The 19,987-nt window shown below is 43.4% G+C and overlaps 1 protein-coding gene across 1 annotated transcript; it reads left to right on the top strand.

Moving 5' to 3' along the window:
- The first annotated feature begins 1,084 nt into the window (after positions 1 to 1,084).
- DUXA (double homeobox A) lies at positions 1,085 to 14,240 on the top strand. The gene is made up of 6 exons (XM_002829853.4): positions 1,085 to 1,151; positions 7,421 to 7,575; positions 8,943 to 9,054; positions 9,772 to 9,917; positions 12,866 to 12,971; positions 13,779 to 14,240. The coding sequence occupies exons 1-6, from the start codon at positions 1,127 to 1,129 to the stop codon at positions 13,847 to 13,849; spliced, it is 615 nt and encodes a 204-aa protein (XP_002829899.1). The 5' UTR covers positions 1,085 to 1,126; the 3' UTR covers positions 13,850 to 14,240.
- The last annotated feature ends 5,747 nt before the right edge of the window (positions 14,241 to 19,987 follow it).

Genomic DNA, 19,987 nt, shown 5'->3' with positions numbered 1-19,987 from the left:
AAGTTATCATTATTTTAATTAAATAAAGTGTAAAATTTTCCTGTTAAATGTTATTTCATGTTATTTTCCTGGTTCGAAATTGTTTCTCCAAAATGGCTTGATATCTGGCCAAATTTTATTTATGGACAGTCAAATATATCAATAAATGAAATTCATATCACTTATTTATGTGCTCTTAATAACATTTAAAAAATTACACAAATATATACATGTAATAAAATTTTCCCTTTTATCCTGCACTATTGTAGATTACAGCTATAAAAAGTGACAGCCACCAGCCAGCTTCCCTCAAGACTGATCAATGACTGATCAATGACTGGTCAATGGTGAGACATCTTTTTCAATGCACAGGTACCCTCACTTGCATAACTTGTAGGGTCGTGCACGTGCAGAGTAGGATCTTCTTTTTATTTAAAATTTTTATGTTTTGTTAAGATGGACTTTTTACATTACTTAAAATATATATTGCTTTCAAATACTATTTATCTTGATCATAGAATTTTTAGCACCCCCTTAAATTTTGTTCCTGTCTCACTAGCCTCACTCTTATGTGATACTAATTAGAAATAACACTTTTAATTTATAAGGAGAGGCCACTATGTCAAAAGATAGGTGGAAAGCATAAAAATCCCATTTACAAAAGACTATATGTATATAATAAACATTGAAAAATATGTGTAAGCAGAATAGTACTCAAAAATATTCTTTTTTAAAAAATTGGGAGCTATTGCAAGCTTGTCTCTCTGTTCAGGTTCCAGTGATTTGGGAGGAATTTTTTTCCCACAAGGGGTTTGGGGGAGCCAAGGAGCATGACTCTGTGTATATGAGTTGGCATGGGCGGAAATGTTCTTCTTGTGATGGCTTAGGTGTAGGTGTTGGTAATAATTTATACACTGGTGTAAATTATTAAATATCAATTGATGGAAAGGGGTCCTATCTAGTCCTTTTTAGATGGAGGATACATGTTTCTAAGGAGTGATACAATTACTAAGGGTGGAACTAGAGATTTATGTAAATGGTTTAAAAAAGTGGGCGGGACCACCTGGCTACACATATAAAACCCAGTCTCTGTGCAGAGTGACTTGTCTCCCAGACAGTGGCTCAGCCTTCAGGACTCTCTTCCAGCATGGCCGAAGACACCTATTCACACAGTAAGTTCCCTTGTGCTTGACTGAGCTTTTATTGGTTTGGGGAAAAAGTAGGGCTAAAAACCTAGTAGTCTTGTCAGAGTTGTGAGAGTTCCATTTTTAAACTTTAAAATAACTGTATCTGGATAAGGGAAAACCAGTTTCTCTGATGTGATGTTATGAAAATAGGCTGTTTTCAGTGCATTTGAGCATTGGTAATTTCAGAAAGGTACAGATATTCAAGAACTAAATAAGACATATTTGAGCTTCAGGAAGGAAGAGGGGAGGAAGGAGCGGAAAAGAAAAAAAGGAGAGGGAGACAGATGCTAAAAGAGAGCAGCTATGGGACACATCACAAAGTTTAGAGCTCAAAATATCCTTGGAATCAAGGATTCCAGATCTGGAAAGCACTTTCCTGATTTCTCTCTACAGAACGTTTGAACTTTTCTCCTGAACTTTGGACTTTATCTAATTGCCTACTTGTCTCTAACAGGCATCTCAGACTCAACGTGTTCCAAACACTGAATTTCCTATGTTCATATCTAAACTATTCCTCCCACTGTTTTCTCCAGCTCAGGAGGTGCCAGGTCATGCCTCATATCTAGAAAACACCCCTGACTCCATTTTTTCCCTCATAACATAGTCAGGCTGGACATTCTGATGGCTTTAACGTTCAAATATTTAAGGAATCTGACAATTTCTTTGTCCTTCTCATTAGATTATTGGTCCATTGCATGAGATTATTGCAGTCTTCTCCTAACTGATCTCTCTGCTTCCACCAACCTGTTCTCAACGCTGTACCTCATGTGATGTTGTTAAACTGTTAATTAAATTATGGCAGCTGGGCACCGTGGCTCACGCCTGTAATCCCAGCACTTTGGGAGGCCGAGGTGGGCAGATCACAAGGTCAGGAGTTCAAGACCAGCCTGGCTAACATGGTGAAACCCCGTCTCTACTAAAAATACAAAAATTAACCAGGCATGGTGGTAGGCGCCTGTAGTCCCAGCTACTCGGGAGGCCGAGGCAGGAGAACTGCTTGAACCCAGGAGGTGAAGGTTGCAGTGAGCCGTGATCATGCCATGCACCTCAGCCTGGGCCAGAAAGCGAGACTCCATCTCAAAAATAAATACATACATACATACATATATACATAAATTATGTCACTTATCTGCTTAAAACTCTCAACGAAAAGGCACCTGGCCCTATCGTGCCCAAATAACGTGGCACCCGGTATGGTCTGTGACCTCGTCTGCTTCCCTTTTATTCTTTTTTCTCCAGATGTTCTGGCCTCCTTGCCTTATGTCAAATAGGACAGGCAGCGTCCCAGCCCAGGGCCTCTCCCCACCTCCTGCAATGTGTCTGTCAAACGTCAGCATTGATCACTCTCTAATCTGCCTCAAGCCTTTGTTCATGTTATACTTTCTCAGTAAGCCCATCCCTAACTATTGCACTTAAAACTGTGACCTCACCCCTGCACTCTCTACTCTTGCCACTTGATTCTTCTTTGCTGTGGAAATACTCATCATCTGATACACTACATCTTTTGCTTGTTTGCTTGATATCTTTCAGCTCCTTAAAGATCAAGGATATCTTAACTGTTTTGTTTATGGTGCCTAGAATAGGGTCTGGCTTTTAATAGGTGTTCAATAATTTTTTAACATTGAAAAATTAGATGAAAATATTCTAGTTAATTCTACTAGGACTTACCTAGCCATTTCTGGAAGTGAGTGTTGTGTGGAGAAGGTAAAGTGTTAGAAATTAGAATTCAGTCAAAAGAATGACTATATATATAAATATATGTATATATATTTTTTCTACTCCAGAAATGTAGAAGTTGAGGAAAAACAAAATGGATTTAGGAGTGGCTTTCTGAGGTTAATTACAAAAGCAGAGAGGATCAATTTCTCAAGGCATTAGGGCAGGTCTATGTAAATCTTATGAAGTGGTCTTTTGAAAGATGTGGTGTTACTTACCAATATGTGGAAGAATAGAAGATTTATTTTAGGGCACTTGTTTTCAAAGTATGGTCTGTGGAGCTCCAGAGCCCTTTCCAGGAACTATAAGGTTCTAATTTTCCTAATTATACTAAGACATTTTCCTTTTTGGTGTGTTTACACTTGCACTGATGATACAAAAACAATGATGGGTAAATCTGCTGGTACCTCAGAGAACATCAAACCAGTATAACCAAATTGTACTGGTAGTTACTGTGGTTACCCTCATACTTTCAGTGCAAGAACAAAAAGCAGTTTCACTTAGGAATGTCCTTAAGCAGTAACAATTATTGATTTTATTAAACTTTAACCCTTGATTACACCTTTTAATATCCTGTGTAACAAAAAGGGACATATGCATCAAACCCTGTGCTTCATACTGGAATAGGATGCTTGTCTGGAAAAGAAGGATATATGTAATTATTTGAATTGCCAGCGTAACTAGCCTTTCACATTTTTATTATTTTAAAATATTTTTTATCTTTAAAAAATTTTTGTTTCCACTAAAATCCTACAGTAATCTAGCCTTTTTTGAAAAAAATTATTTAAAAATTTTTTTTTTGAGACGGAGTTTCACTCCTATTGCCCAGGCTGGAGTGCAATGGTGCAATCTTGGCTCACTGCAACCTCTGCCTCCCAGGTTCAAGCGATTCTCCCGCCTCAGCCTCCCGAGTTGCTGGGATTACAGGTATGCACCACCATGCCTGGCTAATTTTGTATTTTTAGTAGAGACGGGGTTTCTCCATGTTGGTCAGGCTGGTCTCGAACTCCTGACCTCAGGTGATCTGCCCGCTTCGGCCTCCCAAAGTGCTGGGATTATAGGCGTAAGCCACTGTGCTCAGCCAATGATTTTGAATTTTTGTGGGTGCATAGTGAGTATATGTATTTATGGGGTACAGAGACATCCTTGCATCCATGGGATAAATCCCATGTGGTCATGAGGAATTATCTTTTTAACGTACTGTTGAATTCAGTTTGCTAGTATTTTGTTGAGGATTTTTGCATCAATGTTCATTAGGGATGTTGTCCTTTTTTGATGTGTCTATTTGCCTGCTTTGAGTATCAGAGTAATACTGGCCTTGTAGAATGAGTTAGATGGTGTCACGCTATGTTGCCCAGGATAGTCTTGAACTCCTGGACTCAAGGAATCCACCTGTCCTGGCCTCTCAAGGTGATGGGATTATAGGTGTGAGCCACCTACGCCCAGCCTAAACTGTTGTTTTAAATGATCAATGCAAGAGGCTACAAAATCATCGATAGGTAAAAGAGCCTTTCAAAATGTGAGATAATGTGTTGGAAACTTGAAAAAAAATGTAAGACAAAAATGTATTTTAATATAACGCAGTAAGGAAAGTTCACTGATATGTTTTCAGACTCCATGTGACAACTACCCTTTAAAAAAGTTTAAGAAATTGGCCAGGCGTGGTGGCTCATACCTGTAATCCCAGCACTTTGGGAGGCTGAGGTGGGTGGATCATCCAGACCAGCCTGGCCTACGTGGCAAAACCCCGTCTCTACTAAAAATACAAAAATTAGCCGGGCATGGTGGCAGGTGCCTGTAATCCCAGCTACTCGGGAGTCTGAGGCAGGAGAATCGCTTGAACCCAGGAGGCTGAGGCTGCAGTGAGCCGATATTGTGCCACTGAACTCTAGCCTGGGGAACAGAGTGAGACTCTGTCTCAAAGAAAAAAAAAAAAAAAGAGAGAGGATGTGACTCATTCCTGTAATTCCAGCACTTGGGGTGGCTGAGGTGGGAGGATTGTATGGGGAGGCCAGGAGTCTCAGACAGCCTGGGCAACCTAGGGAAAGGCCATCTCTACAAAATATCAAAAACTTAGCTAAGCGTGGTGGTAAAGTGAGAGGTCATGGCATGGGGTGTGGACCACCTTAGACCAGAGGGTCAGGGAGGGACTCTGAGAAGATGGTGTGCAAGCTGAGACCTGAGCAAGGTGATCTCATCCATCATTGTGTGAAGAGCCTTGTGGGTAGAGGGAGGAGCAAGTGAAAACTCTGGAGAAGGAAGAAGTTGGCTGGGTTGGGGGTCAGATGGAAGTTAGATATCATGGCAGGAGTACACATTGCAATGTATAAAGCCAACTGGAATGTCGCATATGATGAGGTCAAGGAGATGGACAGGTTCAAGAGGAATGATGGGTAATGTCAAAGGCGGATTGTATGAGCCAATTCATTGAACTTGTAAAAGTTGAACCTTCCTCCTTCAGTCAAATACAGTGGACCAGGGGCCAGGTGCAGTGGCTCACACCTGTAATCCCAGCACTGTGGTAGGCCAAGGTGGGTGGATCACGAGGTCAGGAGTTCGAGACCAGCCTGGCCAACATGGTGAAACCCTGTCTCTACTAAAAATACAAAAAATTAGCCAGGCGTGGCGGCGTGTGCCTATAACCCCAGCTACTTCGGAGGCTGAGGCAGGAGAATCACTTGAATCTGGGAGGTGGAGGTTGCAGGGAGCCGAGACCGCACCGTTGCACTCTAGCCTGGGCAACAAGAGTGAAACTCCGTCTCAAAACAAAAAACAAAAAACAAAAAACAAAAAACAAAGCAATGGACCAGGTGTGTGAAACTGAAGACAAGGGCAAGCATTCAAAGATCAAACAAAAAAGCTGTTGGGCTTTTAACTGAACTCCTAGCATCTCTAGTAAATTTTCTTCTCATCTCAATTCACTAAGTCTAATTCTGTTACAAAATGGTATGTTCCAAAATGCTTTCCAGATTTGGTTATTTCAAGGAGATGTCCTATCCAGAAAATTATGTGATGTGGTATTTTTTTTCCTATTGGAAAATTCTACTGAAAGTATGAAATTCTTTTTCCAGTTAATTTTGTCCTCCCTGTGGTGTTTTTAAAAATACCTTGGAAACTGATACTGTTTGCCTGTTATTGCTATTGAGCAATGGAGGTCAAAGTAAAAAAATATGCTCCGGCCAGGGGTGGTGGCTCATATCTGTAATCTCAGCACTTTGGGAGGCCAAGGCTGGGGAATTGCTTGAGCCCAGGAGTTTGAGACTAGCCTGGACAATGTGGTGAAACTCTATCAAAAAGCAGAAAAATTAGCTGGGTGTTGGGGTGTGCACCTGTAGTCCCAGCTACTCAGGAGGCTGAGGTAGGAGGATCACCTGAGCCTGTGTAGGTGAAAGCTGCAGTGTGCCATGATTGTGCCACTGCACTCCAGCCTGGGCGACAGAGTGAGATCCTGCCTGAAAAAATAAAAATAATAAAAATAAAATATATGCACCAAGGAATTTTGACCTGAAAAACTGAAAGGGTTTGAAATGGTCCTTGTATCACAAACTCTTCGTTTCTATGGTTTCATCACTATAATGACATATTGCATGCATTATTGACTTAGATTGTTTCTAATCCATATGAACAGAACACATTGTTTTTTAAAAAAAAAAATTGGCATTTTCATGACATACATATTTTTATTTTTATTTATTTTTTATTTTACTTTTTTTTTTTTTTGAGACGGAGTCTCTCTCTGTCACCCAGGCTGGAGTGCAGTGGCGCAATCTCGGCTCATTGCAAGCTCTGCCTCCTGGGTTCACACCATTCTCCTGCCTCAGCCTCCGGAGTAGCTGGGACTACAGGCGCCTGCCACTACACTCGGCTAATTTTTTGAATTTTTAGTAGAGACGGGGTTTCATCATGTTAGCCAGGATGGTCTTGATCTCCTGACCTCGTGATCCACCCGCCTCGGCCTCCCAAAGTGCTGGGATTACAAGTGTGAGCCACCGCGCCCAGCTTTTTTTTTTTTTTTTTTTTTTTGAGATAAAGTCTCACTCTGTTACCCAGGCTGGAGTGCAATGGCACGATCTCAGCTCACTGTAACCTCCGCCTCCCAGGTTCAAGCGATTCTGCTGCCTCCGCCTCCTGAGTAGCTGGGATTACAGGCACACGCCACCATGACTGGCTAATTTTTTGTATTTTTAGTACAGATGGAGTTTCATCATGTTGGCCAGGCTGGTCTCGAACTCCTGACCTCATGATCTGACCACCTTGACCTCCTAAAGTGCTGGGAACCACCATGCCCGGCTCACAATGGTTTTTAATGGTTTTTCAAAACAGAGAATCCCTGACTTCTTAGTATGGCATTCAGATGAGCTAAAGAAGTTGAAAAATCACCATTGTGTGTTCAAGAGCTCCATAATTGTATGAGGGTAGTTCTCCTGGAGTGGATTCCAGTGGATTTGGGAAAAGGAAGTGAGAGACTAGCTTGAACCTGAAGTTTGAGTATATAAATTAACCTATTACCTGCTTCTTCTTTTGTAATCTTCCTACAGAGAGGGTAACAACAAATCATAGGCGCTGTCGCACAAAATTCACAGAAGAACAATTGAAAATCCTCATCGATACCTTCAATCAAAAGCCTTACCCAGGTTATGCTACCAAACAAAAACTTGCTTTAGAAATCAATACAGAAGAGTCCAGAATCCAGGTAAGTTAAAGTTCGATATCTCCAGGACTGGAAGTAGAAAGGCAGGAGAGAGAACCATTAACAGAGCCCATACTATGTACCCATGTGCTGAGGGCTTGGTGGGGAGTATCTCAACTGACCCTCAATAAACCCACGAAGGTGTTGGTCTTAGCCTCACTTCACAGATGTGGATACCGAGGATGAGCGAGCTCACAGGAGGTGAGAAAACGCGTGTAGGCGTACCTTCAGAGGAGGAGATACTTGAGCTGGTTTTTGAACATGTAATAATTGTAGCAGCTGTTTACCAATTAAATATTAATAATTAGAGCAAATTATGTTGGCAGCAGATTGTGAAGACGCTGAATGCCCAATCTTTTATTTTTATTTTTGTTTTCATCTTTTTGAGTCAGGGTCTCACTGTCTCACCCAGGCTGGAGTGCAAGGGCACAATCAAGGCTCACCGAAGCCTTGAAATCCTGAGCTCAACAACCCTCCCTCAGCCTCCCAGATAGCTGGGACTATAGGCACGTGCCACCACGGCTAATTTTTTTTTATTTTGAGACAGAGTCTCGCTGTGTCGTCCAAGCTGGAGTGCAGTGGTGTGATCTTGGCTCGCTGAAACCCCCGCCTCCCAAGTTCAAGTGATTCTCCTGCCTCAGCCTCCCAAGTAGCTGGGACTACAGGCGCCTGCCACCATGACCAGCTAAATTTTTTTTGTATTTTTAGTAAAGATGGAGGTTCACTATGTTGGCCAGGCTGGTCTTGAACTCCTGACCTCATGATCTGCCTGCTTCGGCCTCCCAAGGTGCTGGGATTACAGGCATGAGCCACTGCACCTGGCTGGCTAATTGTTTTTCTTTTTTTTACTTTTTTGTTTTTAGTAGAGATGATGTTGTCACACAATGTTGCCCTGGATGTGAATGCCAAGTCTTGACCAAAGACTTGGTAGATGGGCCGGGCGTGGTAGGTCATGCTCATAATCCCAGCACTTTGGGAAGCCGAGGTGGGTGGATCACCTGAGGTCAGGAGTTCTAGGCCAGCCTGACCAACATGGAGAAACCCCATCTGTACTAAAAATACAAAAATTAGCCAGGCATGATGGCACACACCTATAATCCCAGCTCCTTGGGAGTCTGAGGCAGGAGAATACTTGAACTCAGGAGGTGGAGGTTGCAGTGAGCTGAGATCACGCCACTGCACTCCAGCCTGGGCCACAAAGTGAGACTCCATCTCAAAAAAAAAAAAAAAAAGGACTTGGTAGAATGTGGCGGAAGTGAGTAATAATCCTGGGCTTAGGCCCAATAAGAATTGCTCACTTTGGGAACAGGCAGTGATGTAGCTTAAATGATATTAACATGTAATTCTCTCCTTTTCTTTTCCTCACTTAGATTTGGTTTCAGAATCGAAGAGCTAGGCACGGATTCCAGAAAAGACCAGAAGCTGAGACTTTAGAATCAAGCCAGAGCCAGGGGCAAGGTCAACCTGGTGTGCAGTTTCAAAGTAAATAACCCTCTTAGTTCTGTTCCCCAGCAGAGCTTCTCTATGGTGGAGCCAACTGCTACTTTGAAAAAAGAATGTCTCCTCCCTGATGACCTCCTGTTCAGGGTCTTATGGCAGCAAAGGGTTCATTGCACCCTAGAAGTTCTTCCCTGCCCTCTTCCCAGGCTTTCTTATTTATTTATTTATTTATTTATTTATTTATTTGTTGAGATGGAATCTCACTCTGTCACCCAGGCTGGAGTGCAGTGGCTTGATCTTGGCTCACTACAACCTCTGCCTCCCAGGTTCAAGCAATTCTTCCGCCTCAGCCTCCCAAGTAGCTGGGATTTACAGGTGTGCGCCACTACGCCCAGCTAATTTTTGTACTTTTAGTAGAGACGAGGTTTCACCATATTGGTCAGGCTGGTCTTGAACTCCTGACCTCGTGATCTGCCCCCTCTCAGCCTTTCAAAGTGCTGGCATTACAGGCGTGAGCCACTGCACCCAGCCTCTTGCCTACTTTCTTTCTACTGGAGTCCAGAAGCCCAGACATATCATCCTGTGTCTCCTCTAGAACCTTCCACCTGGAAGGAACCTGGGACAAGATCCTCTCAGGAGGAGTCAGTGGGATCGAAATTGGAGGGAGAGTGACAAGTTTGGGTTCTGTTTTTGAATATGTGAATGGACCCTTGCAATATTCCTTGACCGCCCCCCTCCATCTTTCCATGCCTTCCCTAGGTAGAGAAGCCAGACGATGTCGTACTACCTACAGCGCCTCTCAGTTACACACTCTCATCAAGGCATTTATGAAAAACCCATACCCTGGGATTGATTCCAGAGAAGAACTTGCTAAAGAAATCGGTGTTCCGGAGTCAAGAGTCCAAGTGAGTGATAAGAAGTGTGGTTGTCCCATCTCCTAGGGATCTAGATATACAGGAAGGGAAGCTACATGGGCCTCAGGCAGTTCCTCATCATGCTGGGCACATTTCAGGGTCTTTCACAGCTGTTCCCTGTCTGCTGGCTTCTACCCCCAAGTGCCCACAGGACTCAATCTCACATCCCCTTCTGGTATTTTCTGTCTGTCTTGAGCAATGTTGTATTCCTTGGGCCCTGAACGGTGCGTGGCACATGACACCCAATGAGAATTTGTTGAGTGAGTGAATATTAGTTAACATTGCATATAAGCCAGGCATTTGGCTAAAGCCTTTTTTTTTTTTTTTTTTTTTTTTTTTTTTTTCCGAGATGGGTCTCATTCTATTACCCAGGCTGGAGCGCAGCAGCGAAATCTTGCCTCACTGCCACCTTAACCTCCTAGGTTCAAGCAGTTTTTGTGTTTCGGCTGCCTGAGTAGCTAGGATTACAGGTGTGTGCCACCACACCTGGCTAATATTTTTTGTATTTTTAGTAGAGACAGGGTTGCGCCATGTTGCCCAGGCTGATCTTGAACTCCTTGCCTCAGGTGATCCACCCTCCTTGGCTTCCCAAAGTGCTGGGATTACAGGGCTGAGCCACTGTGCCCGGCCTATTTGACTGAAGTCTTTATGTCTACTGTATCCTTCAGATCTTCTAATTATGCCCTGAGGTTAGAGTTATGAGGTCCAGGCTGGTTGCTGTGGCTCACGTCTGTAATGCCAGCACTTTGGGAGGCTGAGGTGGGCAGATCACCTGAGGTCAGGAGTTGAAGACCAGCCTGGCCAACATGGTGAAACTCCATCTCTACAAAAATCCAAAAATTAGCTGGGCATGGTGGCGCACGCCTGTAGTCCCAGCTACTTGGCAGGCTGAGGGAGGAGAAGCGCTTGAATCTGGGAGGTGGAGGTTGGAGTGAGTAGAGATTGCACCACTGCACTCCAGCCTGGGCGACAGAGCAAGACTCTGTCTTGAAAAAAAAAAAAAATTATGAGGTCCACTTTAGACATTTCACATTTAGCTCAGAGAAATGTACCAGTCTGTCCGAGGATTCATTCCTGACACATCTTAAAAGGGAATAAAATTGTCAGACTGCTGTGTAGGGTGTGCGTGCGTTTAAACCAGTGCTCCCTCCTGTAAGCAGGACATGAATGCACATTAGTGGTTCTGATGGTTCTTTCCTTTTACTTTCCTCATCTCATTTTCATTTTTCATTCTCTCCTTCTTTCATTTTGCATTATTCGGAGCATCAACTATGTGCTAGGTACTGTACTAGGTAGTGATTGCTATGGTTTGAATGTTTGTCTCCTCCAAAACCAATGTTGAAACTTAACTGCCATTTTCACACTATTAAGAGTTGTGGCTGGGCGCAGTGGCTCACACCTGTAATCCCAGCACTTTGGGAGTCCAAGGCGGGTGGATCACCTGAGGTCGGGAGTTCGAGACCAGCCTGACCAACACGGAGAAACCCCGTCTCTACTAAAAATACAAAAATTTAGCTGGGCATAGTGTTGCATGCTTGTAATCCCAGCTACTCTGGAGGCTGAGGCAGGAGAATTGCTTGAACCCAGGAGGCAGAGGTTGTGGTGAGCAGAGATCACGCCACTGCAATTCAGCCTGGGCAACAAGGGAGAAATTCTGTCTCAATAAAAAGAGTTGTGGCCAGGTATGGTGGCTCATGTCTGGAATCCCAGCAGTTTTAGAGGCTGAGGCAGGAGGACCAGGGAGACCACAACTCTATGAAAAAAATTAAAAGTTAGCTGGGTGTGCTGGCACATGGCTGTGGTAGGAGGATCACTTGAGCCCAGGAGGTTGAGGCTGCAGTGAACTGTGATCGCACTACTGCCCTCCAGCCTGGGCGATAGAGTGAGATTTTGTCTCAAAAAAATAGTAGCTGCTGGAAGGTGAGGGGTTTTTGTGAGTGTGTGCATATAAGTATATATGAACCGCTATTTCAAATTATGTGAGTATGTATGCATAAGTTTTACATGCCTATATGTATAATTTATGGGCACAAAGAAGGAACAGAAATTAAGTTTGTCTTGTGGGATGAAGAATGTTTTCCTAGACATTCTCTATTCTGGGCCTTGGAAGTAAAATGGGCATTTCTGAGGGGAAGAAAAAGAGATAGAAAAAAAAAATTTCAGGCAGTAGGAAGAGCTGCAATGTAGGATGTCACTTTAGAGAAAGACTAGTATTGTAATGAGGTGGACCTGGGAACATTCAGGATCTAAAACCTATCACAAAGGGACTGGATGTGAGTTTCAGAATTTTGGGTGTTTTCTTTAGGCCTTATAGACTCTCACAAATGTCATAAAATGTTAATAATGTTGGGCCGGGCACAGTGGCTCACGCCTGTAATGCCAGCATTTTGGGAGGCTGAGGTGGGTGGATCACCTGAGGTCGGGAGTTCAAGACCAGCCTGGCCAATATGGTGAAATTCCATCTCTACTAAAAATACAAAAATTAGCCGGGTGTGGTGGTGGGTGCCTATAATCCCAGCTACTTGGTAGGCTGAGGCAGGAGAATTGCTTGAACCTGGGAGGTGGAGGTTGCAGTGAGCCAAGATTGTGCCACTGCACTCCAGCCTGGGTGACCGAGCGAGACTCCGTATTAAAAAAAAAAAAAGTATATATATATATATTTTTTGGGTTGGGCACAGTCAAGTGTGCCTCTAGTCCCAGCTACTTGGGAGGATTGCTTGCGCCCAGAAGTTCAAGATCAGCCTGGGCCATGTGGTGAAACCTCATCTTTACAAAAAGTTTAAAAGTTAGCTTAATGTGATGATGCACACCTGTAGTACTAGCTACTCTGAGAGAGACCGCTGTCTCAAAAAACAGAAAAGAAAAAAGAGAAGAAAGCAATCATGAGTTTTACACAACATTCTTTGTTTAAATTAAGTTTCTTTGTCTTACCCACTTAGATTTGGTTCCAAAATCGAAGATCTAGATTACTTCTCCAGAGAAAAAGGGAAGCTGTGGCATCCTTAGAACAAGAAGAGCAGGGCAAGATTCCTGAGGGACTACAAGGTAACTAGCCTGTTGTTTCCAATGTGGTTCACAAGCGGAACCCTTGGATGTCCAGTGCTTTGTCATGGTGGAGCCAATAGCTCCTCCTGGGAGGTGGAGGATATTCCCACCCAAGTGCTCCACGGTACCATGGGATTGCTCACAGTCCCCGAAGACTCTTCCCAGGCCTGTGGACCTTCTGAAGAATCCACTGCCCACTTTCCAGCTGGATTCCAGCAACCCCATGGATACAAATTCACTGTTGTATCCCCAGTGCCTGGTACAAAGGAAATGCTCAATACACTTCTGTTGAAGGTGTGATTGAGTGAGAGGAGGAATGAATCCTCAGGTGTGGTCTGCCAGGGACAGCGGGGGCATGGCTTTCCCAGGAGGTAGTAGGTTCCATATTGGATTGAAAAAGTTGGGGCTGGGCATGGAGGCTCACGCCTGTAATCCCAGCACTTTGGGAGGCCGAGGCGGGCGGATCATGGGGTCAGGAGATCGAGACCATCCTGGCTAACATGGTGAAACCCCGTCTCTACTAAAAATACAAAAAATTAGCCGGGCATTGTGGCGGGTGCCTGTAGTCCCAGCGACTAGGGAGGCTGAGGCAGGAGAATGGCGTGAACCTGGGAGGCGGGGCTTGCAGTGAGCCAAGATCATGCCACTGCACTCTAGCCTGGGTGACAGAGTGAGACTCCATCTCAAAAAAAAAAAAAAAAAAAAAAGAAAAGAAAAGAAAAGAAAAGGTGGGAAAAGCTTGACGTCCATGTTTGTGAATATAAGCTGACCTCTTACATTCTTTCCTCTATCTTTTTTCCTCCTTAGGTACAGAAGATACACAAAATGGCACCAACTTCACTAGTGACTCTCATTTGTCTGGAGCCAGAATGTGGTGAACATAGTCAAATTCAGTGTACTTGATATTATCAACTGGGCCCCAAATCTGTCTCACGGTCTTCCTGGGAGTCTATCCTTCTGCTGAAACTGCAAGCTAAGCCTTCTGCAGATGGTAAAGGACTTGGCCAGAAGTGGTGGCTCACACTTGTAATCCCACTACTTTGGGAGGCCAAGGCAGGAAGATTGCTTGAGCTCAGGAGTTTGAAACCAGCCTGGACAGCATATAGTAAGACTCTGCCTCTATTATAAAAAAACAAAATAAATGAAAAGGACTGTAGGAGGCAGAGATGGGTACAGGGGGTACCACACTACCCTGTTGACACAGCCTAGATCCAGAGTTCAGCGGACCTTGAGACAATGAAAATAAACTTGGTAATCATCTTTTTTCAATCATCACAGTAATTATTGATTTGGACAAAAATCACTTGACGTCGTAACCTTAAAGTGACACTGCTCTGCCTGTGGAGTAGCCATTCTTTTATTCCTTTACTTTCTTAACAAACTTGCTTTCACTTAAAAAAAAAAACCTTTAAGTTCGAGGAAGAACAAGATATATACTTCATCTCAAAGAATCTACTCACACACACTTATTAATTACAAAAGGAAAATCAGTAATTTTGCAGTGGAGAAATATGGCCAACTCCACCTTAACCAAGTGGCTGAAAGTCACTGCACCAGTAATGGCACAAACCAGTGTGAGATGCTTCCTGATATGATACAGTAAGAAGGCCACAGTCTCTTCTGCGTGTTACTGACAAAAAGTGGGTAAGCTGAAACTAATAATTAGGCAATGTCAAGTGAACACAAATTCAGGATGACAGACTGCAAAGTAACATCCATGTATTCTTCAACAATGGATTGATCAGGGCTACTCCGAAGGCTGAGGTAGAAGGATTGCTTGAGGCCAGGAGTTCCAGATCAGACTGGGCAACATGATGAGACCCCATCTCTACAAACAATTTTTAAAAAATGATCCAGGTGTGGTACTGTGCATCTGTAGTCTCAGCAACTCAGGAGCCTGAGACAGGAGAATGGTTTGAACACAGGGATGGTGAGGCTGCAGTGAGCTATGATCGTGCTACTGCACTCCAGCCTGGGCGACACAGCAAGTTCTTGTTTCCAAACAACAGCAAAACAAACAAAAAAAATGAATAGAATAATGACCAAAAAATGGAGAAAAAGTAGGCTGACTCAGGAAACACTTAGAAAGTATACCCATACCTCAAAGATATTGTGGATTGGGTTGCAGACCACCACAATAAAGCAAATATTGCTATAAAGCAAGTCACAAAAATGGTTTTGTTTCCTTGTGAATATAAAGTTACATTGGCTGGGTGTGGTGGCTCATGCCTATAATCCCAGTACTTTAGGACATGGAAGGGGGAGGATCACTTGAGACCAGGAGTTGTGAGGTCAACCTGGGCAATATAGGGAGATCCTGTCTCTATTTAAAAAAAGAAGTTATGGCCGGGCGCGGTGGCTCATGCCTGTAATCCCAGCACTTTGGGAGGCTGAGGTGGGCAGATCGCGAGGTCAGGAGATTGAGACCATCCTGGCTAACATGGTGAAACCCCGTCTCTACTTAAAAAAAAAATACAAAAAATTAGCTGGGCGTGGTGGCGGGTGCCTGTAGTCCCAGCTACTCGGGAGGCTGAGGCAGGAGAATGGCGTGAACCTGGGAGGTGGAGCTTGCAGTGAGCCAAGATCGCGCCACTGCACTCCAGCCTGGGTGGCCGAGCGAGACTCCCTCTCAAAAAAAAAAAAAAAAAAAGTTACGTTTACACTACACTACACTGTAGTCTATAAAGTGTAAAATGGTGTTATGTCTAGGAAACAAGGCACATACTTTAATTTTAAAACACTTGATGCCAGCTGGCTGCGGTGACTCATGCTTGTAATCCCAGCACTTTGGGAGGCTGAGGCAGGTGGATTGCTTGAGCTCAGCCTGGACAACATGGCAAAACCCCATCTATTAAAAGAAAAAATACTTGATGCCCTTATTTGAAGCTCCATTATTTTTTAAAAAGAAATTATATAAAAATACTTTATTGCTAAAAATACTAATAATGATCTTAGCCTTCAGGGAGTCATAATCTTTTTTGCTGGTGAGGAGTCTTGCCTCGATGTTGTTGGCTGCTGGCTGATAAGGGTGGTGGTTGCTAAATATTGAAGTGGTTGTAACCATTTCTTAAACCAACAATGAAATTTACCACATTAACTGACCCTTCCTTCCGCGAAAGATTTCTCTGTAGCATGCGATGTTGTTTGATAGCATTTTACCCATAGTAGAACTTCTTTCAAAATTGGAGCCAATCCTCTCAAACCCTGCCACTGCTTTCTTAACTACCTGCGTCAATATTGTAAATCCTTTGTTGTAGTTTAAACAGCATTCACAGCATCTTCACCAGGAGTAAATTCCACCTCACGAAACCTCTTTGGAGGCTCCTTCTGGACTGTGGAGTTCTTTCCACGCTACCTTGTGGCAATTTGAGAGTCTGGCATCGTTTTCCGCCAGGACCCAAAGATCCAGGAGGCGCTTGTGACTAAACTGCCAATGGACCCATGACAAAAGTTTAACCCAACCTTCATCCGAGTCTTCACAAACGCTCACTGAAGAAAATTCCTAAGACAATTCAGGGGCCTCTCATACCCTCTACCGTGAGATGTTAGTAAAGAACCTTAGTAACTTGATTCTCAACTCCACTACCAACCCTTCCCCTCTAGCAGAAGGTTCACCCCAACAACAGGATAGAAGAGAAACAATCTTCCAGGACATCAGAGGTGGCTCACCTTACAGGAGGGAATTAGTAAGAACATTGCTGTCTGTGGGTTTTTCTCACTGACTTCAGGCTTCTAAAACACATGAGAATATTTAGGACCTATTGGTGCTTTGGGGATTAAATCAAAGAGTAGCACTAAGGTATATTGAAATTATTCAAATACATTCAAACTATACAGATTCCTCATAAGTTACTGGTATCATTGTAGGAAGGAAAACGTATGAAAAAAAGATATCACAGAAAAAGATATCAAAAATATTGTGATAGTCTATCCTAGCATAGAGTAGCTTTCTCAACCCACTATATAAAAAATTACCAGCAAGAAGGCCGGGCGTGGTGGCTCACACCTGTAATCCCAGCACTTTGGGAGGCCGAGGCGGGCGGATCACTGGAAGTCAGGAGTTCAAGACCAGCCTGGCCAATATGGTGAAACCGCATCTCTACTCAAAATACAAAAATTAGCCGGGTGTAGTGGTTGGTGCCTCTAATCCCAGGTACTTGGGAGGCTGAGGCAGAAGAATTGCCTGAACCCAGGAGCCGGAAGCTACAGTGAGCCAAGATCATGCCACCGCACTCCAGCCTGGGCAACAGAGTGAGACTCCATCTCAAAAGAATAAAAAAAAATTACCAGCAAGAAAGAAAAAGTACAAAAATAATGTTTATGGCTGAATTGGCTCTGTGTCATAATTCCCTTTTCTAGCATTCTCAAAAGGATCCCATCTGTGATACACACAGAAACTGCAGCCACATTTGAATGGTTCATTTCTTGATTCATTCTGAACTCCCTTAAGCCCCGTGTCAGTTCTCTTTCAAGCTGAGAAAATCTATTAACAGGTATCTCGATTTTTACCGTCCTTTCTTTCCCCACAGAGAGCAATGTTCTTATTAATTTCCTCCTGTAAGGCAAGCCACCTCTGATGTCCTGGAAGATTGTTTCTCTTCTTTCCTGTTGTTGGGGTGAACCTTCTGCTAGAGGGGAAGGGTTGGTAGTGGAGTTGAGAGTCAAGTTACTAAGGTTCTTTATTAATGTCTCTCAGTAAGGTTATGAGAGGTCCCTGAATTGTCTTAGGAATTTTCTTTGCTGAGCATTTGTGAAGACACTGGGATGAAGGTTGGTTTAAATTTTTGAATTTGAAGTAGGCCAGGCATGGTGGCTATTGCATGTAATCCCAGTGTTTTGGGAGGCTGTGGCAGGAGTATTTCTTGAGGCTAAGAGTTCAAGACCAGCCTGGGCAACATGGCGAGACTCCATCTCTACAAAAAAATTTTTCAAAAAAATTTGCCAGGTGAAGTGGCACATGCCTGTGGTCCTAGCTACTTGGGAAGCTGAGGTGGGAGGATGGCTTGAATCCAGGAGATCAAGGCTGCAGTGAGCTGTGATTGCACCACTGCACTCCAGCCTGGGTGACAAAGAGAGACCTTGTCTCAAAAAAAAAAAAAAAAAAAAAAAATTGAAGGAAAGTGACTTATGGGGAAAGAATGTAAAGAAAACATTGGAGGCCAGTGCTGTGGCTCATACCTGTAATCCCAGCACTTCGGGAGGCTGAGGTGCATGGATCATCTGAGGTCAGAAGTTTGAGACCAGCCTGGCCAACATGGTGAAACTCTGTCTCTACTAAAAATACAAAAGATTAGCTGGGCGTGTTGGCGCATGTTGTTAATCCTATCTACTCGGGAGGCTGAGGCAGGAGAATCACTTGAACCTGGGAGATGGAGATTGCAGTGAGCCAAGATCGTGCCATTGCACTCCAGCCAGGGTGACAGAGTGAGATTCTGTCAAAAAAAAAAAGGAATAAAACATCAGATAGTTGGGCTAGAGCATAATAGACTTTCTGGTTTTCAAAAGTTTGAATAGCAATAAGAAGCTGTGATGTACTGCTTTTGCAATTTTCAGTAGCAAATAAATGTGCACATACAGAAACAATAAAATTGACATATTTGAGTACCTTCAAAAAAACACTTTAAGGCTGGTCGTGGTGGCTCACGCCTGTAATCCCAGCACTTTGGGAGGCTGAGGTGGGCGGATCACCTGAGGTCAGGAGTTCGAGACCAGCCTCAACATGGAGAAACCCCGTCTCTACTAAAAATACAAAAAAAAAAAAAAATTAGCCGGGCGTGGTGGTGCATGCTTGTAATCCCAGCTACTTGGGAGGCTGAGGCAGGAGAATTGCTTGAACCTGGGAGGCAGAGGTTACGGTGAGCCGAGATTGTGCCACTGCACTCCAGCCTGGGCAACAAGAGCGAAACTCAGTCTCAAAAAACAAACAAACCAAAAAACAATTTATTTGCTTATCCATAAGAAGTAATTCCTCATCAGGTCAAGTTTTTTTTTTTTTTTTTTTTTTTTTTGAGACGGAGTCTAGCACTGTCGCCCAGGCTGGAGTGCAGTGGCACAATCTCAGCTCACCGCAAGCTCCGCCTCCCAGGTTCACGCCATTCCCCTGCCTCAGCCTCCCTAGTAGCTGGGACTACAGGCGCATGCCACCACGCCCGGCTAATTTTTTATATTTTTAGTAGAGATGGGGTTTCATCGTGTTAGCCAGGATGGTCTTGATCTCCTGACCTTGTGATCTGCCCGCCTCATGAGGTCTTTCATTTAAAACATTTTTTTAATTAAAAAAAATATTTCATCTGTTCAAGTTTTATCAGCAGGTTGCAAAAATTGAGTCACATCTTCAGGCTCCACTTCCAATTCTAGTTATCTTGCTATTTCTGCCACATCTGCGGTCACTACTTCCATTGAATTATTAATATATGTTTTAAAAATAAAGATGGGAGTCTTGCTATGTTGCCCAGGCTGGTCTCAAACTCCTGGCCTCAAGCGATCCTCCCATTTTAGGTCCTAAAATGCTGTGATTACAGGCATAAGTCACTGTGCCTGGTCTCCACTGAATTTTTGAACCCCTCAAAGTCATCCATGAAGGTTGGAATCCACTTCTTCCAAATCCTGTTCATGCTGATATTTTGACCTCTTGCCATGAATCACAAATGTTCTTAGTGGCATTTAGAATGATGAACTGTTTCATGGAGGTTTTCAATGGACTTTGCCCAGATCCATCAGAGGATTCACTGTCTATGGGAGAAATGGCTTTATGAAATGTGTTTCTTAGATAACAAGACTTGAAAGTCAAAATTACTTCTTGACCCATGGTTTGCAGAATGGATGTTGTGTTAGCAGGCATGCAAACAACATTCATCTCCTTGTATGTCTCCATCAGAGTTTTTTTCTTCAACTGAAATTAAGATTCATCCATCAGCTCTTGAATGACCCGATACATTTTCAATGAGCAGTGATATTTTGTTTTTGTGTGGTCTTTTGCTTTTTTATTATTTTTCTATTTTTGTGTTTAGGTTTGA

The sequence above is a fragment of the Pongo abelii genome, chromosome 20 (genome assembly GCF_028885655.2).
Source record: "Pongo abelii isolate AG06213 chromosome 20, NHGRI_mPonAbe1-v2.0_pri, whole genome shotgun sequence".
Classification (NCBI taxonomy): Eukaryota; Metazoa; Chordata; class Mammalia; order Primates; family Hominidae; genus Pongo; species Pongo abelii.
Note: the sequence above shows the minus strand (reverse complement) of the source record. Positions and strands in the feature narration are given on the sequence as shown.